Below are 20,551 nucleotides of genomic sequence, written 5' to 3' on the forward strand. Positions count from 1 at the left end.
AACCCACCCCATACTCAATCCTCCCTTAGTCACATTATTCCGTCTCTCTGGCATATCCTTTGCCCTTTTTTTCTACCTCTCCTTATACTACCTATCTTCAGTTTAATTCCAGTCTCCTCCTGAAAGCGTTCCCAAGTGAATTCAATCTATTCGCATTTCTTCCTTCTCTGCATACTGAATTTAAGATAATCCTAGATAAAAGATATAAGCTAAATCTAGGTCTTATTCTAAAATTTCATTTGCAAATCAGTTGTTTGAAACTTGAAATTTTACATAAGGAAGCATGTTATAAAATTCTGTCACATTTTCAGCCTGTGGTACAAAGGTATTAAAAAAAATCTGCAATTGACAAAAATTGCATATATATATATTGTTTACAGCATGTTTTCATAAATGTATACACTATGGAATGGCTGAATCAAGCTAATTAACATATCTATTTCCTCACATATTTATTATTTTGGTGTTAAGAACACTTAAAATCTACTTTCTTAGCAATTTTCAAGTATTAACATATCTATTTCCTCACATATTTATTATTTTGGTGTTAAGAACACTTAAAATCTACTTTCTTAGCAATTTTCAAGTATACATTATTATTAACTACAGTCACTATGCTGTACAATGGATATCCTAAACTTACTTCTCCTGTTTAACCGAAAATTTAGATCCTTTGACCAGCATCTCCCCAGTATCCCTCCCCACCAGTCTCTGGTAACCACCATTCTACTCTCCATTTCCATGAGTTCATTTTTTTAGATATGAGATCATGTGGTATTTGTCTTTCTGTGCCTGGCTTAATACACTTAATATAACATCCTCCAGGTTCATCCACATTGTAACAAGTGACAGAATTTCCTTTCTTTTTAAGGCTGAATAGTATTTCATTATGTACATAACCTGCATTTTCTTTATCCACTCAACTACTGACGGATACGTAGGTTGATTCTATGTCTTGGTTACTGTGAATAATGCTGCAATGAACATGGGAATGCAAATATCTCTTTGACATACTTATTTCATTTCCTTTGGATATATACCCAGAATTAGAATTTCTGGATTATATGGTAGCTCTATTTTTAATTTTAAAGGAACTCCTGTAATGTTTTCCATAATGACTGTACTAATTTTCATTCTCACCAACAGTGTACAGTACGAGGGTTCCCTTTACTCCACATCCTTGCCAACATTTGTTATCTATTGTCTTTTTGATAACAGCCATCCTAATAGGTGTTAGGTGATATCTCATTGTGGTTTTAATTTGCATTTCTTCACAAAAGCCTTTTAAACAAACAATAGTAGAAATACTATTTGAAGTGAAAGGTAATAAATTATTTCATAATATTAATTATTAAGCCAATCAGTAAAAGGAAGTAAACTAAAAGAAAAGAATAGCTTATTACATATGTCATAACAGAACATGAGGAAATATTCCAGTTCTGTATTGATTCTAAATAGAACTTCTGGATGTTTTCTGTAAGGATCTTCAGAGTCTAACTGCAGTATGCAAAAAAAAAAAAAGAGTAAATATAGGAGGCATGAGATTGCTATCCTTAAAAGACCTTGCATGCAAGGCTGGTCTTTGGCTGGCTTTGGGGAATTTTGATTTAGGAAGGGTTCCTGCCATTCACAAAACGATAAAGGTGGCTCACTGTGCCTACCTGATCTGTTTTTATAAACAATATGGTTTATGCTAAACACCTGCTTCCCTCTAGGAGTCTAAAATTCTGGTATATACTAAGCAGAGGGTGCCTACATGATCAGCCCCTGTAAAAATCTTGGGCACTCAGTCTCTAGGGACCTTCCCTAGTGGACACTTCCCATATATTATCACAAGTATTTTCTGAAGGAATTAAGTACGTCCTGTGTTACTCCACTAAGAAGGGACTCTACTAAGCTTGCATCTGGTTTCCTCCAGACTTTCCCTTACAAGCTTTTTCTCTTTTCCTCTAGTTTTCCCCTTTGTTCTTTTTTTTGCTTAATAAAGTTTCACTATAATAAATCACAGTGTGTATAACTATATTCTGAGTTCTGTGAGTCCTTCTAGCAAATCACTGAATCAGGTTGATCTTGGAGACCCTTGACACAAGCTGTTACTATATTTTGTCTCATTTACATTAAATGTATGAATATTTCATCCTTCATACAAATAAACTAGTATGAGTGTATATTAAATTTTCTCATTTATGATTAGGGTTGTTTGAGGTTCTTTTTATGCAAAATGGCAAACAAAAAAGAAAGATTTTACCATAACAACTAAGCCAAATTTAGAAAAGAAGTTAAATAGGATATTAGTGTGTACATGTGGGGAAAAAACTACTGCTTGGGGCTGGGCACGGTGGTTCATGTGTGAAATTCCAAAACTTTGGGAGGCCAAGGCAGGCGGATCACTTGACCAGGAATTCGAGACCAACCTGTCCAACATGGTGAAACCTCATCTCTACTGAAAATACAAAAATTAGCCAGATGTGTTGGTATATGACTGTAATCCCAGCTACTCGGGAGGCTGAGGCAGGGGAATTGCCTGAGCCCAGGAAGTGGAGGTTGCAGTGAGCTGAGGTTGTGCCACTGCATTCTAGCCTAAGCAACAGAGCTAGACTCTGTCTCAAAACATACACACATGCACACACACACACACACACACACACACACACACACACACAAATGCCTGAAACAGAATAAACTGAGATGTAAGATAGGGAAAGGGTATAGAAGAAAGGAAAGAAATGTGAAACCTAACATTTCTGTGAAGATGATGGTAGATGGAGATACTGAGCCCAATCATTTTCTGGGCTTGCCTCTATATTGGTGCAAAACATCTTGGTCGTTAAAGCCTGATGAAAGATAAATATTATTTTTTGAGACAGGATCTCATTCTGTTGCCCAGGCTGGAGTGCAGTGGCACATCACAGTTCACTGCAGTCTCAATCTCCAGGGGCTCAAATGATTCTCCCACCTCAGCCTCCCAAAGTGCTGGGATTACAAGTGTATGCCACCATGCCTAATTTAAAAAAAAAATTGTAGAGATGAGGTCTCACTATGTTGCCTAGGCTCGTCTCGAATTCCTGGGCCTCCCAAAGTGCTGGGATTACAGGCATGAGCCACCACGCCTGGCTGAAAGATAATTATTGACATCCTATAACATGTACCAGACACTTTATATACATTATCTTATATATAAAGATGTAGATCACAATGATTCTAGTAGGGAGATATTATTTTCCTGCCTAGGATACAAACAGAAAGTAACTTACCCAAAGTTACTACTAAATTGTAGAGATGGTACCGGAACCTAGGTCTTTATGATTTTAAAGCATATGTTCTTGCCAGTAGTCCATACTGCCTCAGTATGGGGCAGAGGTTATGACAATTCAGCCAAGATGTTCAGACTATCTTTTTTTTCTATTTCCCATAAATACATATCTATACAACCAGGTTGGAAACTTATAGAAGGTAACTTTATGTATATTTGACAAAAGAGCTAGATGAATGTTAAGCACAAACTGGGTGAGTGCTCAGTAAATATTTGTTCATCAAACTCAACTTTCTCATGAAACAGCTATAGAGTCACCAAATTTTCAAAAACTTATAAATAAATGAGATATGCTTTTTGGAGAAAGACTTTTTTAAAAATGTTAATGGGCCCATGTTGTGGTCCATACTTATAATTCCAGCACTTTGGGAGGCTGAGGCAGGTGGAACTCCTGAGCCCAAGAGTCAGAGACCAGCCTGGGCAACGTGATAAAACCCTTTCTCTACAAAAAATACAAAAATTAGCTGAGCGTGTTGGCACATGCCTGTAGTCTCAGCTACTCAGGAGGCTGAGGTGGAAAAACTCCTTGATCCCAGGAGGTAGAGGCTGCAGTGAGCTGTGATTGTGCCACTGCACTCAGTCTGGGCAAAAGAGTGAGACCCTATCTCAAAAACAAACAAACAAAAAACAAACCAATTAATGACAAGCTGCCTGGAAACTTTCCAACGTACTTACTAGAAACAAACAAAAACAAAATGAAGGTCATGTATCAAAAACTCAGGACTTCAAAAAATAGCAAACTAACATGGGCAACTAATAAAGTAAAAGAGCTTTAAGGTTAAAGGACATATTTTGAGATATGACAGTTCTGACTACAAGACAAACAGTGAAATCTATGAAGTACAGCATGAGAGGTTCAAATTGGAAATTAGATAAAACAAAAGACAAAGCTCTTACCAAGAGACTTTAAAACCAATAATAAAAATTTCTTTAAATAAATAAAAAACAGGAAGTCAGATTATTGCTGCTCCACTTAATCTTGGTAAAAATAAATGCTCTTTTCACCCAAAAAGGATACAGTGAAAATATTTTTTTAAAAATCACAATTTGTATAGTTTTACATTTTTCAGAAATTGTTTATATACAATATCTCATCTGAGTCAGCAACTCTATAAGATGAGCAAGGGTCTTAAAATGTCCTTTTAAAATGAATAAAAAAGGTTTAGCTAGATATGTGGTTTATTCTAGATGAATCAATAATAAAAGAAGAGCTAACACTATATCTTAGTTCACTTTGTGTTGCCATAACAGAACACCAGAGACAGTATTTTATAAATAAAAGACATGTATTTTGGCTCATGGTTCTGGAGGCTGGAAAGTACAAAACTGAGAGGCTATATCTGGTGAGGGCCTCCTTGCTGCAACATAATATGGCAGACACCATCATATGGGTGAGAGAGCAAGAGGGCGAGAGAGGGAGAGAGAGAGAGAGATCAAACTCACAGCCCCCTTTATGATTAGCATTAATCCATTCATGAGGGTGGAGCTCTCATGATCTAAACACCTCCTCCCCATCTCCCAACACTGTTGCATTGAAGATTAAGTTTCCAACACATACTTTTTAGGGGATACATCAAATCATACCACACCAGGACCTATATTTTTCTACTTCTGAAAAATGGAGTTTCCTTTCCCCATCAATGATTTCAAACTGTCTTGCTCATAAGTTACCTCAGTGATGTTTGAAGTGGGGAGGGGTGTGTTGGAAAGTAAAATTATGAGACTCTAGTCATAGATTTTTAAAAAAAATTTTAAGGAAGAAAACCAAAGTGGGAATTGTGGACCTTTCAGATCAAATGCGTAACCCAGTAAGTAACATATGCAACACAGTTTAATAGTATGATTATATATTGAGGAGTCTGTTCAAATGCTTTCCAAGTTAAGAGGTAGAAGGCTGGAAACAGCATCACCCTCAAGCTTACCACAACAACAAAAAGGCAGCTTATGTAAAAAATCCCATATTTTCTTTAACTCTATCAGAGAGCTCATCAAGGACAAACAGGACATGAGCACTTGATTATCTGAAGCAGATGCTAGATTGAATACAAACTGGTAGAAACTCCACTAAAATTGTTAACAAACTGAAACTAGCATGAGAATACAAAACCCCTGAGAGCCAGAAATGCAGGGGGAATGCTCATTCATTCACAGGCTGTTTTCCACATACCTCAAAAGGTGCTCACAAGAAGAACTGTTGGACAACAAGAGACAGGAGAGCCTCCCTCATGGAGATGACAAATAGCCACTCTGAGAAAAGCACAAACCTCCATTGGGTCCCCTCTCCCCTGAGAAGCAAGAAACCTTAAACCACTAAAGGAAGAGCAACAAGCCTCGTAGCTCTAAAGGTAATATAGGTTAAAACCCATTACAGCTGCGGGAAAAGAGTAGAATAACCTCCAGCCCTGGGGAAGAAGTAGGAAAACATTCTACACCAGGACGTCCCCTAACTCTGGGATAGGACAGTATTACTAAGAATGTGACACTCCTGAGAACCAGGGAAACAATTCCTGCCTAAGACTGAGGCTGAATCAGTGCAACAGAGAATGTTGTGTCCTATGCTACCAGGCTAGTAAGCATCAAGTAAAAAATAATGCATTCAGCTTCAGACAGAGGGGCAAGATAGCGAAGAGATCCTCTTCAGAAGCAAATCAAGAAGCCGGAGTTGAAGGCAGACCAGAGATTGAGTAAAACCCTCTAGCAAACCAGCCTCCATCCAAAACACAAGATAACGCTAGAGAAATCTGAAACCTGTGGTACACTGATATCAAAGCAACAACAAAACCCAAGCCCAGCTCAGCCCTTGACTAATTTAACTGCTCTCTTCACACATTAAAGAACCAGAAAAAGAGGAGGCATGCCAATTTCTAGGCATAAATAAAATTTACCTTAGTTCTACTGCTATATAGAAGATGTTAATCTTTCAACCAAAAAGTACAAGACATATCAAGAAAGAATGAAATAAAAACCACACACTGTCAACAGACAAACAAATACATATGAACACTGATATGACAAAGTTATTGGAACTATCAGATAGGAAGCTTAAAATATTTATGACTAATACATTAAAGATTCTAATAGAAAAGGTGGACCACAAGCATGAAAAAATGGGAAACTTCCACAGAGAGAAAGTGTGAAAGAAAATAAAATGAAATGATAGAAATAAAAAATACAGTAATAAAGATGAAGACTGTCTTTGACAAACTCATTAGTAAACTCAACACAGTGAGGAAAACATCAGTGACTCTGGAAATAGGTTGATAAAAAGTACTCAAACTGAAACACAGAGGAAAAAAAGTGGGAATTAAAAAAGAGAACAGATCATCCAAGAGTTACAGGACAATAGCAAACAGGCTAACATAATATAAACAACAAAACAAAAGAAAGGACAGAGAGGAGGAGCCAAGATGGCCAAATAGGAACAGCTCCGGTCTACAGCTCCCAGTGTGAGCCACGCAGAAGACGGGTGATTTCTGCATTTCCAACTGAGGTACCGGGTTCATCTCAATGGGGAGTGCCAAACAGTAGGTGCAGGACAGTGGGTGCAGCGCGCTGTGCGCGAGCCGAAGCAGGGCGAGGCATCACCTCACCCGGGAAGTGCAAGGGGTCAGGGAATTCCCTTTCCTAGTCAAAGAAAGGGGTGACAGACGGCACCTGGAAAATCGGGTCACTCCCACCCTAATACTGTGCTTTTCCAACGGGCTTAAAAAACAGCACACCAGGAGATTATATTCCGCACCTGGCTCGGAGGGTCCTACGCCCATGGAGTCTCGCTCATTGCTAGCACAGCAGTCCGAGATCAAACTGCAAGGCGGCAGCGAGGATGGGGGAGGGACGCCTGCCATTGCCAAGTTAGTTGTTTGATTAGGTAAACAAAGCTGCCGGGAAGCTGGAACTGGGTGGAGCCCACCACAGATCAAGGAGGCCTGCCTGCCTCTGTAGGCTCCACCTGTGGGGGCAGGGCACAGACAAACAAAAAGACAGCAGTAACCTCTGCAGATTTAAATGTCCCTGTCTGACAGCATTGAAGAGAGTAGTGGTTCTCCCAGCACGCAGCTTGAAATCTGAGAATGGGCAGACTGCCTACTCAAGTGGGTCCCTGACCCCCGAGTAGCCTAACAGGGAGGCATCCCCCAGTAGGGGCGGACTGACACCTCACACGGCTGGGTACTCCTCTGAGACAAAACTTCCAGAGGAACGATCAGACAGCAGCATTTGCGGTTCACCAATATACGCTGTTCTGCAGCCACCGCTGCTGACACCCAGGCAAACAGGGTCTGGAGTGGACCTCTAGCAAACTCCAACAGACCTACAGCTGAGGGTCCCGTCTGTTAGGAGGAAAACTAACAAACAGAAAGGACATCCACACCAAAGACCCATCTGTACGTCACAATCATCAAAGACCAAAGGTAGATAAAACCACAAAGATGGGAAAAAAAACAGAGCAGAAAAACTGGAAACTCTAAAAATCAGAACGCCTCTCCTCCTCCAAAGGAACACAGCTCCTCACCAGCAACAGAACAAAGCTGGACGGAGGATGACTTTGACGAGTTGAGAGAAGAAGGCTTCAGACAATCAAACTACTCTGAGCTACAGGAGGAAATTTGAACCAATGGCAAAGAAGTTAAAAGCTTTGAAAAAAAATTAGACAAATGGATAACTAGAATAACCAATGCAGAGAAGTCCTTAAAGGACCTGATGGAGCTGAAAACCAAGGCACAAGAGCTATGTGACGAATGCAGAAGCCTCAGTAGCTGATGCGATCAACTGGAAGAAAGGGTATCAGTGTTGGAAGACGAAATGAATGAAATGAAGCAAAAAAAGAAGTTTAGAGAAAAAAAAATAAAAAGAAACGAACAAAGCCTCCAAGAAATATGGGACTATGTGAAAAGACCAAATCTACGTCTGATTGGTGTACCTGAAAGTGACGGGGAGAATGGAAACAAGTTGGAAAACACTCTGCAGGATATTATCCAGGAGAACTTCCCCAATCTAGCAAGGCAGGCCAACATTCAGATTCAGGAAATACAGAGAATGCCACAAAGATACTCCTCGAGAAGAGCAACTCCAAGACACATAATTGTCAGATTCACCAAAGTTGAAATGAAGGAAAAAATGTTAAGGGCAGCCAGAGAGAAAGGTCAGGTTACCAACAAAGGGAAGCCCATCAGACTAACAGCGGATCTCTTGGCAGAAACTCTACAAGCCAGAAGAGAGTGGGGACCAATACTCAACATTCTTAAAGAAAAGAATTTTCAACCCAGAATCTCATATCCAGCCAAACTAAGCTTCATAAGTGAAGGAGAAGTAAAATACCTTACAGACAAGCAAATGCTGAGAGATTTTGTCACCACCAGGCCTGCCCTAAAAGAGCTTCTGAAGGAAGCAGTAAACATGGAAAGGAACAACTGGTACCAGCCGCTGCAAAAACATGCCAAATTGTAAAGACCATCAAGGCTAGGAAGAAACTGCATCAACTAACGAGCAAAATAACCAGCTAACATCATAATGACAGGATCAAATTCACACATAACAACATTAACTTTAAATGTAAATAGGCTAAATGTCCAACTAAAAGACACAGACTGGCAAATTGGATAAAGAGTCAAGACCCATCAGTGTGCTGTATTCAGGAAACCCATCTCACATGCAGAGACACACATAGGCTCAAAATAAAGGGATGGAGGAAGATCTACCAAGAAAATGGAAAACAAAAAAAGGCAGGGGTTGCAATCCTAGTCTCTGATAAAACAGACTTTAAATCAACAAAGATCAAAAGAGACAAAGAAAGCCATTACATAATGGTAAAGGGGTCAATTCAACAAGAAGAGCTAACTAACCTAAATATATATGCACCCAATACAGGAGCACCTAGATTCATAAAGCAAGTCCTTAGAGACCTACAAAGAGACTTAGACTCCCACAGAATAATAATGGGAGACTTTAACACTCCACTCTCAACATTAGACAGATCAACGAGACAGAAAGTTAACAAGGATATCCAGGAACTGAACTCAGCTCTGCACCAAGCGGACCTAATAGACATCTACAGAACTCTCCACCCCAAATCAACAGAATATACATTCTTTTCAGCACCACACCACACCTACTCCAAAACTGACCACGTAGTTGGAAGTAAAGCATTCCTCAGCAAATGTAAAAGAACAGAAATTATAACAAACTGTCTCTCAGACCACAGTGCAATCAAACTAGAACTCAGGATTCAGAAACTCACTCAAAACTGCTCAACTACATGGAAACTGAACAACCTGCTCCTGAATGACTACTGGGTAAATAATGAAATGAAGGCAGAAATAAAGATGTTCTTTGAAACCAATGAGAACAAAGACACAACATACCAGAATCTCTGGGACACATCCAAAGCAGTGTGTAGAGGGAAATTTATAGCACTAAATGCCCACAAGATAAAGCAGGAAAGATCTAAAATTGACACCCTAACATCACAATTAAAAGAACTAGAGAACTCTGATGGTAGTTTCTTTAGCTGTGCAGAAGCTCTTTAGTTTAATTAGATCCCATTTGTCAATTTTGGCTAAAAGACACTACCATCAGAGTGAACAGGCAACCTACAAAATGGGAGAAAATTTTTGCAACCTACTCATCTGACAAAGGGCGAATATCCAGAATCTGCAATGAACTCAAACAAATTTACAAGAAAAAAACAAACAACCCCATCAAAAAGTGGGTGAAGGACATGAACAGACACTTCTCAAAAGAAGACATTTATGCAGCCAAAAAACACATGAAAAAATGCTCACCATCACTGGCCATCAGAGAAATGCAAATCAAAACCACAATGAGATACCATCTCACACCAGTTAGAATGGCAATCATTAAAAAGTCAGGAAACAACAGGTGCTGGAGAGGATGTGGAGAAATAGGAACACTTTTCCACTGTTGGTGGGACTGTAAACTAGTTCAACCCTTGTGGAAGTCAGTGTGGCGATTCCTCAGGGATCTAGAACTAGAAATACCATCTGACCCAGCCATCCTATTAGTGGGTATATACCCAAAGGACTATAAATCATGCTGCTATAAAGACACATGCACACATATGTTTATAGCGGCACTATTCACAATAGCAAAGACTTGGAACCAACCCAAATGTCCAACAATGACAGACTGGATTAGGAAAATGTGGCACATATACACCATGGAATACTATGCAGCCATAAAAAATGATGAGTTCATGTCCTTCGTAGGGACACGGATGAAATTGGAAATCATCATTCTCAGTAAACTATCGCAAGGACAAAAAACCAAACACCGCATGTTCTCACTCATAGGTGGGAAATGAACAATGAGAACACATGGACATAGGAAGGGGAACATCACACTCTGGGGACTGTTGTGGGGTGGGGGGAGGGGGGAGGGATAGCATTAGGAGATATACCTAATGCTAAATGACGAGTTAATGGGTGCTGCACACCAACATGGCACATGTATACATATGTAACAAACCTGCACATTGTGCACATGTACGCTAAAACTTAAAGTATAAAAAAAAAAAAGAACTAGAGAAGCAAGAGCAAACACATTCAAAAGCTAGCAGAAGGCAAGAAATAACTAAGATCAGAGCAGAACTGAAGGAAATAGAGACACAAAAAAACCCTTCAAAAAATTAATAAATCCAGGAGCTGGTTTTTTGAAAATATCAACAAAATTGATAGACCACTAGCAAGACTAATAAAGAAGAAAAGAGAGAAGAATCAAAGAGACACAATAAAAAATGATAAAGGGGATATCACCACCGATCCCACAGAAATACAAACTACCATCAGAGAATACTATAAACACCTCTACGCAAATAAACTAGAAAATCTAGAAGAAATGGATAAATTCCTGGACACATACATCCACCCAAGACTAAACCAGGAAGAAGTTGAATCTCTGAATAGACCAATAACAGGCTCTGAAATTGTGGCAATAATCAATAGCTTACTAACCAAAAAAAGTCCAGGACCAGATGGATTCACAGCCGAATTCTACCAGAGGTACAAAAAAGAGCTGGTACCATTCCTTCTGAAACTATTCCAATCAATAGAAAACAAGAGAATCCTCCCTAACTCATTTTATGAGGCCAGCATCATCCTGATACCAAAGCCAGGCGGAGACACAACCAAAAAAGAGAATTTTAGACCAATATCCTTGATGAACATCGATGCAAAAATCCTCAACAAAATACTGGCAAACCGAATCCAGCAGCACATCAAAAAGCTTATCCACCACGATCAAGAGGGCTTCATCCCTGGGATGCAAGGCTGGTTCAATATACGCAAATCAATAAACATAATCCAGCATATAAACAGAACCAAAGACAAAAACCACATGATTACCTCCATAGATGCAGAAAAGGCCTTTGACAAAATTCAACAACCTTCATGCTAAAAACTCTCAATAAATTAGGTATTGATGGGACGTATCTCAAAATAATAAGAGCTATCTATGACAAACCCATAGCCAATATCATACTGAATGGGCAAAAACTGGAAGCATTCCCTTTCAAAATGGGCACAAGACAGGGATGCCCTTTCTCACCACTCCTATTCAACGTAGTGTTGGACGTTCTGGCCAGGCAATCAGGCAGGAGAAGGAAATAAAGGGTATTCAATTAGGAAAAGAGGAAGTCAAATTGTCCCTGTTTGCAGATGACATGATTGTATATCTAGAAAACCCCATCGTCTCAGCCCAAAATCTCCTCAAGCTGATAAGCAACTTCAGCAAAGTCTCAGGATACAAAATCAATGTACAAAAATCACAAGCATTCTTGTACACCAATAACAGACAAACAGAGAGCCAAATCATGAGTGAACTCCCATTCACAATTGCTTCAAAGAGAATAAAATACCTAGGAATCCAACTTACAAGGGAGGTGAAGGACCTCTTCAAGGAGAACTTCAAGGAGAACTATTTCCACTGTTCAAGGAAATAAAAGAGGATACAAAGAAATGGAAGAATATTCCATGCTGATGGGTAGGAAGAATCAATATCGTGAAAGTGGCCATACTGCCCAAGGTAATTTATAGATTCAATGCCGTCCCCATCAAGCTACCAATGACTTTCTTCACAGAATTGGAAAAAACTACTTTAAAGTTCATATGGAACCAAAAAACAGCCCGCATCGCCAAGTCAATCCTAAGCCAAAAGAACAAAGCTGAAGGCATCACGCTACCTGACTTCAAACTATACTACAAGGCTACAGCAACCAAAACAGCATGCTACTGGTACCAAAACAGAGATATAGATCAATGGAACAGAACAGAGCCCTCAGAAATAATGCTGCATATCTACAACTATCTGATCTTTGACAAACCTGACAAAAACAAGCAAAGGGGAAAGGATTCCCTATTTAATAAATGGTGCTGGGAAAACTGGCTAGCCATATGTAGAAAGCTGAAACTGGATCCCTTCGTTACATCTTATACAAAAATTAATTCAAGATGGATTAAAGACTTAAACGTTAGACCTAAAACCATAAAAACCCTAGAAAAAAACCTAGGCAATACCATTCAGGACATAGGCATGAGCAAGGACTTCATGTCTAAAACACCAAAAGCAACGGCAACAAAAGCCAAAATTGACAAATGGGATCTAATTAAACTAAAGAGCTTCTGCACAGCAAAAGAAACTACCATCAGAGTGAACAGGCAACCTGCTGGGAGAAAATTCAGGCAACCTGAATGGAAGAAAATTTTTGCAACCTACTCATCTGACAAAGGGCTAATATCCAGAATCTACAATGAACTCAAACAAATTTACATAAAAAAACAAACAACCCCATCAAAAAGTGGGCGAAGGACATGAACAGACACTTCTCAAAAGAAGACATTTATGCAGCCAAAAAACACATGAAAAAATGCTCATCATCACTGGCCATCAGAGAAATGCAAATCAAAATCACAATGAGATACCATCTCACACCAGTTAGAATGGCAATCATTAAAAAGTCAGGAAACAACAGGTGCTGGAGAGGATGTGGAGAAATAGGAACACTTTTACACTGTTGGTGGGACTGTAAACTAGTTCAACCATTGTGGAAGTCAGTGTGGTGATTCCTCGGGGATCTAGAACTAGAAATATCATTTGACCCATCCATCCCGTTAGTGGGTACATACCCAAAGGATTATAAATCATGCTGCTATAAAGACACATGCACACGTATGTTTATAGTGGCACTATTCACAATAGCAAAGACTTGGAACCAACCTAAATGTCCAACAATGGTAGACTGGATTAAGAAAATGTGGCACATATACACCATGGAATACTATGCAGCCATAAAAAATGATGAGTTCATGTCCTTTATAGGGACATGGATGAAACTGGAAACCATCATTCTCAGCAAACTATCACAAGGACAAAAAACCAAACACCGCATGTTCTCACTCATAGGTGGGAAATGAACAATGAGAACACATGGACACAGCAAGGGGAACATCATCACACACCGGGGACTGTTGTGGGGTGGGGGGAGGGGGAGGGATAGCATTAGGAGATATACCTAATGCGAAATGATGAGTTAATGGGTGCAGCACACCAACATGGCACATGTATACATATGTAACTAACCTGCATGGTATGCACATGTACCCTAAAACTTAAAGTATAATAATAATAAAATTAAAAAATGATAATAAAATAAATTTAAAAAAGGACAGAAAAAATACTTTAAGACATAATAACTGAGAATTTTCCAAAATTAATAAAAGATGATAAACTACAGATCCAACTTACTCAGAAAATATCAAGCAAGGAACAAAATCACACCAAGATATTTCATATTAAATTCCCCTAAGACAAAAAGAAAATCTTGACAGTCATAAAATTTTTCAAAAAGACGTATTACATACAGAGGAACAATGATAGGAATTACCACAAACTTCTTATAAAATTTGCCATACAGAACACAATGGAGTGATACCTTTGAAGTACTAAAATAAACAAAAAGGCTAACTGAGAATTCTATACTCAGGGAAAGCACCTTTCAAAAATGCAAAGAAATAGAGAAGAATCAAATATCATGGAGAAGAGACAAGCCTTCCCTACTACATCCTGTCTGAATATCTGGATCAAAGAATCCGTAAGCACAATAAATGATTACTTTATATCATTACTGTTTGGGGATAGTTTGTTATGCAAACATAAAGTAGAACAATGGTCTATACACATCCTTACCTCCAGTTTTGCTTCCTCCAACCCACCCTTCTTATTGATACTGGAGTGGATTTTTATAAAGTACAAATCTGATCATGTTGCTCCCTCTGTGAAGTCAAAATCCCTATCTGTTCCCATTTGCCCTGAAGGAAAATCAAAACTTCTTAATTGGGTCCTCAAATCCTCTCTGATCCAGGCTCTGCCTATTCATCCAGTCTTATCTCACAGCATTCTCCCTCATATCTTTTGTTCTAGCCATGTCAAGCAGCAAGAAAACCTTTAAAATGGCATACTTAGTCTTCATTCTATAATGGTTTATGATTTACCAAACCCAAATATGCTTCCCTCTGGGCTAGACCCTACTTTGATTCTTAATTAAAAAAAACTAATTCCTCTCCTGTGAAAAATGCAAAAAATCTGACTCTGCCTTTATTCTTTAGTGCAGTATGAAGCAATAACCTAGTATTACCATCACTGCCTTTATAATTCTGGGAAGAGTAACAGTCTTAAATCATCTAAGGGCCCTGAACCCCACAGCGGAATTGGCATTTGGGGATGTATAAGCAAAAGGACTACCTGATAACTGAAACTGAGTCTCTGCCAGTGGGACCACTGGGAAGGATGACGAATACCCAACCTCTTTTTTTCCCAGGCAAGAAATTGTGAGCTAAGGATGTTAACCAATCACAATACTCACATATCATTAATTAAGAGTCAATGGTGAATCCAATTATATCATTCTTAGGCTCTTCAGCTCTGAAAAGAGCAAGTTTCTATTTTTCCCCTATTCTTTGATAAAAACATTTTTAACAAAAGAAACAAGCAATATTTTTAGCCCAAGGTAGCCTTTTCACAGAGATTTAAAAAAATACTATATGTTTTATTATCTAGCTTCTGGGAGGAGCCACAGAATTCCTTGCAGGAATTTGCTTGGAAACAACAGACAGTAGTCACAGTCCGCTGATTCTAGAGAGAAAGAGGGAGAAACTGATTGAGATTGACTGTCCTTGGTAAAGTCTGAGGGTCTCAGGCTCAGGAAGGGATTTTACCAAGGACACGTGCCTTTGCACACGCTGTTCCCTCTGTCTAAAACAGCGTTCTTTCACTCAACTGACTCCAAAACCTTCCTTCAAAATTCAGCTCTGACATCTCTGCTTTTTCAATAATCATTAAATATGTATCGAGGGCCCACTATATTCTGGCCGTTATAGCAGGTAGTGTGGACGCAGAGGGGAATGAGGCCTCAATTTTTCTGCATTCATGAAGCTCAACAAATTCTGAACTCCTCCTAAGCTCCTCCTGGAAGCCTTCCTTCACCTCTGCAGGCTAAATTTAACATTCACCCTCAACAAATGTTTCCACAATATGCTGTGTTTTTCTGTTAGGGCACATTTTATTGTAATTATCTGTTGTCTTGTCTCCCTTATTAGAGTCTTCTTAGAGTCTGGACTCTGTTTTATTTCTGTCTCTTTGACACCTAGGCTTGCGCCTGGCAATGCCAATAAATGTTATTTTTTTAATTAAAGAAAAAGCAAATTTTTAAAAGAGGGTGATTAAGATGGTCTAACTGCCTTGTTAAATGTAACAGAAGATGTAGATTAAATGCTAGAAATAACATCAATAATATGTAATAATAATTTTTAGATATTTCTACCTGTGGATCACAAATAATGCATACAACACCTAAAGCTTTACAAAGCTAAAGATCCTACACACATTTTAGTTAGAAAATAAGGCCGGGTGTGGTGGCTCACGCCTGTAATCCCAGCACTTTGGGAGGCCAAGGCGGGCGGATCATGAGGTCAGGAGTTCGAGACCAGCCTGGCCAGTATGGTGAAACCCTGTCTCTACTAAAAATACAAAAATTAATTGGGCGTGGTGGCGCATGCCTGTAGTTCCAGCTAACCCAGGAGGCTGAGGCAGAAGAATCACTTGAACCCAGGAGGTGGAGGTTGCAATGAGTTGAGACCACACCACTGCACTCTAGCCTGGGCAATAGAGCAAGACTCTGTCTCAAAAAAAAAAAGAAAGAAAGAAAAGAAAATTCATACTAATGTTCCATAATAATTCTGGCATTGTGATAAAGAATTCAGAATCACAGGAAAAAAATGTAAAGAACTGAATACCTAAGATAAATGAAAAAAGGGAAGGAGAAGCCAGAAATAATTTGATAACAAAAATTTTAAAATAAAAACCATCTAAAGGAAAAACACTAAATTCCTTGCAAGTGATTTTTACCTATTTTTCTTACTATAGCAACAAAATAATAAAGTAGAATAAATATTCAAGTAATACAGAAAGGCAATTCTTTCCTTTAGAAATGTCTTCCTTATAACTTTTCAGTTGGTTACTTTTGACTGAATATGCTAAACAATATAGAATAAAAATTTCATCATTTAGGGTATACTCTTATATACGAAAGCAAAAGGCATTGCACTATTACCCAATAGTGTAATTGACATGAAGTACTTATATCAGTGCTTTAAACCATTCTGAACAGCAGCGAAAAATAGTAAGCTTAATTTGTTTTTACCAGTATACTAGTTGTTTATTAACAGATAAATTCTCAATTTGGAAAAGTCAACCATTATATATCTCTAAATGGAAGGCTTTGTTCGTAATTTCCATGACTCAATTTAATAACACATTCCTGTATATAACATACATTACATTTTTTCTAAGTGTATCTACATTTATAATGTGAGCTAACACTGTAATAAAAATCAATCAGGTAGGGGTTAGGATCAAGTTGGTAAGGCGGCTGTGAATATAAAAGAGCAACAGGAGGATCCTTGTGGTTCTGTATCTTGACTCAGGTAGTGGATTTATAAACTTACATATATGATAAAAATCACACAAAACTAAATACACACACAAGTATTTAAACTAAATAAATACACAAGTATAAGTAAAACTGGGAAAATGTGAATAAGATCAGTAGATTATATCAAGGTCAATATCCTGGTACAGTTATTATACTGGAGTTTTGCAATATATTACCATTGGGGGAACTAGGGAAAAGGTACATGAGATCTCTCTGTATTATTTCTTACAACTGCATGTGAATCTACAATTACCTCAAAGTAAAAAGTTTAATAAAACATGTCAATCCGGCAGAATTTGCTCTGTGACCACAATAATTCACAACCATCCCAATATAAAATATACTCACCCCCGTCCCCATAATCACCAAAGCATCTTCCTAATTACAGCATTAGTTCAAAGTCCAGGATCTAATCACCTAAATCAGGTTAAGATGCAAATGAAGTTCTTGGGTACTGCACGTGAAGTACCATTCCTCTCAATCTGAAGACCTGTGAACTAAAGAGACAAATTATCTGCCTCCCACATATCCAAAACACCTAGTTATTCAGGGACAAGATAATTGCAATAGATACTCCCTTTCAAAAAGGTGGCTGGTGCCTAGGAGGAGATAGGAAGCATGTCAATGTTACCAGTTTATAGTAATTCTGATATCCAGAAGGACACATGTAACCAGTACCTTGATCAGAGCCCAGTCCTACTCAGTGAAAGTACCTCTCTGTGTTCTGGGCCCTGCTTGCTAGCTTCTTGTTTCCTCCATCTGAGTCATGCTTCCGTTTCCATAAAAAAAGTAGCCCATGTTTGCCACTGAGTTTCTCAGCTTGTTTTCTGCCTACAGAAGTTCAGGGATCCAACAGCCTCTTTTCAATTTGTGTTGTCTTGGTCCCTCTTAGTCCAGACTGATATAATTCTTTTAAAAATGTTATAGGTTTCTATGCATCAATTTATAAATATAATTATTTTTAAAACTTTATAGGTTTCTATGCATCAATTTATAAATCCACTCATTCAGGCAGAAGTCCTTCTCTACCATGGGCTTCCTGTGAGACTGCTGTGGAATAAAGCCCTTAAGATTATTAGAAGCCCTTTTGTTTAACAGAGAGGAACTAGGAGGCATGACCTAAAGATACTTGGATGGCCTTTTGTGTGTCTGAAAGGTTCTATGAGGCACCACCTCAAATCTTTGAGGACTTAACAAAGGTTTTATAGTTACACCTTAGTTTCATCTCTGCCCTGAGACCGCATTTTCCTAACTCTGGTCTGCATTTGACCTTTGTTCTGAGGCCCTTTTTTGCTTGAGAACCCTTTGTTTCAAAACAAGAATTCCGTTTTTAGCTCAGTTTTCTCTATCCATATATCATGAGACAGGGCTGAAAGAAACAGCTGACACTTTAGATATTCTGCCTGGGAATCTCCTTTGCCAATCCATAATTTCATTAGTGGTCCACTGGTTCATTTTCTATTTTCCATGTTACCCTGGGTGATGGTTTTACAAAATTTGCTACCACTAGATCACAGAGATCTTCTTACTTCCACCAGTATCAAATAACACTGTCATTACTGTCTTTCAATCCCTCACCATCAGTCTCCATGAGTCCCTTCCAAGCTTCATGAACAGTCTTTCCACCCACCAGCTGGTCCCATGCACTTTAGGTTTTGTTACAGCAACACCCCACTTCCAATATTAAATTCTGTTATGATTATCTATTGCTGTATAACAGACCATCCCAAACTTAGTGGTAGAAATAAATAACCTTTTATTATGCTCATGGGTTCTCCAGTTTAGGACTCTGGACAATGAACGGAGATAATAATGACTGTCTGCAGACTCCATAATGTCTGCTCATTTGTGAAGACGCAAACTGCCAGGGGTTTCTCCACTCAGGTGGCTAGTACCCAGGCTCAGATGATTAGAAGGCTAGGCTCACGTTACTGGAAGGCTTAAACTGTTTATTTGAGACTGGACTTACCACAGAATGGTGAATGGTTTTAAGACAGAGCATCCCAAGAAGGCACAGCCAGAAAGCATTCCAAGAGACCAGGGAAGAAGCCTCAAGGCTTCTTCTGACCCAGCCTCAGAAGTTACATACCATCACTTCCACTCCATTCTATTACAAGCAAGTCATTAAGACCAGCCTAGATTCAATAGACTGGCATGATCACATTGCAGAAGAGCATGTTGCACGGCAGGTACTGTCACCATCTTTGGAAAAGGTAAAAAGTCACAATGGATATGAAAATACTGATCAGGCTCAAGGTAAAAACTGTTGAGGCTTAAACTAATGACAACTATTCTAAAGTGACAGTAATACATACCATAAAAACAATGTACTAAAATCATTTATCAAAAGATACTAGAAAATTATGACAACTATTCGTTATTAGGTTCACCTCTTATGATGAATTATCTGAATCCTTATTGTGTTTTTACTAGTTAAATTTTATAAAAAATAGTTCTATGGTCTCAAAACTATAATTTTGAAAAATACAATGAGCATATACAAATAAGGTTCTGAATGTCCTTCTGAATAGTTTAGTGTTTCTAAACAATTTACGCAAACAAAATTTGAGCCTAATAAGAAAATACATGCAAACCATCATTGAAAATAATTGACCACCTTGCACTGAGGGAAAAAATACATGTTATATTAAACTCTGTACTACTGACATTCCAAGAAGTATAACAGGGGAGCAGACTACTTAGAAAAATACAGGCAAGTGAAAAGAAAATGTTATAAAGAAAATCATAAATAAAAATTATACATTTACTATGCATTAAGGGGAAGTGGATCATTGTAAAGTTCTTTAGGAATCTCATTTACATGAGATAAAAGGTTTTCATGCCTGCTGGCATAGCTATAGTGATGGCTTCATGAATTTTCTTTTTTTTTTTTTTCTACAATGGTCCTATGCTGTGTTTATATAGCAAAAAAGAACAAGATTTTTCCTGCCAAATCACTTGACATGTAACCTGAAAAGAAATTCTTAAATGTTTACACTCAGTCTTATCACATCATCATCAACTAAGTTAGCCAAAATGTGGTGTGCTTTGTACTGACCACATTAAAGTAATGGTAGAAAAACCCATGAGAAAATCAACTTTAATATGAAAATGGGAGTGAGGTACTTTCTAGAATTATTGGACATGACTAGTAGGGAGCAATTTCCAATTTATCCTTCTGCATTCTAAAAATTTTTAGCTGATCCAAGACAAACAAAAATCTTTTATTCCCCCATGGA

General features: G+C 38.4%; 1 protein-coding gene across 25 annotated transcripts in view; it reads right to left on the bottom strand.

Annotated features, from left to right (window-relative positions):
* SSBP2 (single stranded DNA binding protein 2) overlaps window positions 1-20,551 on the bottom strand; it is a 336,920-nt gene that overhangs the window by 173,914 nt on the left and 142,455 nt on the right. For 2 of the 25 annotated variants that reach the window (XM_054489483.2, XM_054489480.2), the window contains exon 2: window positions 17,661-19,514. The exons of 22 other annotated variants lie outside the window; for them this stretch is intronic. In XM_054489483.2, the coding sequence (XP_054345458.1) occupies window positions 17,661-17,672 (12 nt within the window). In that variant the 5' untranslated portion in view covers window positions 17,673-19,514. Of the gene's footprint in view, window positions 1-17,660; window positions 19,518-20,551 lie in introns of those variants that run through there. One more of the 25 variants, XM_054489481.2, reaches the window with a different exon arrangement.

The sequence above is a fragment of the Pongo pygmaeus genome, chromosome 4 (genome assembly GCF_028885625.2).
Source record: "Pongo pygmaeus isolate AG05252 chromosome 4, NHGRI_mPonPyg2-v2.0_pri, whole genome shotgun sequence".
Classification (NCBI taxonomy): domain Eukaryota; kingdom Metazoa; phylum Chordata; class Mammalia; order Primates; family Hominidae; genus Pongo; species Pongo pygmaeus.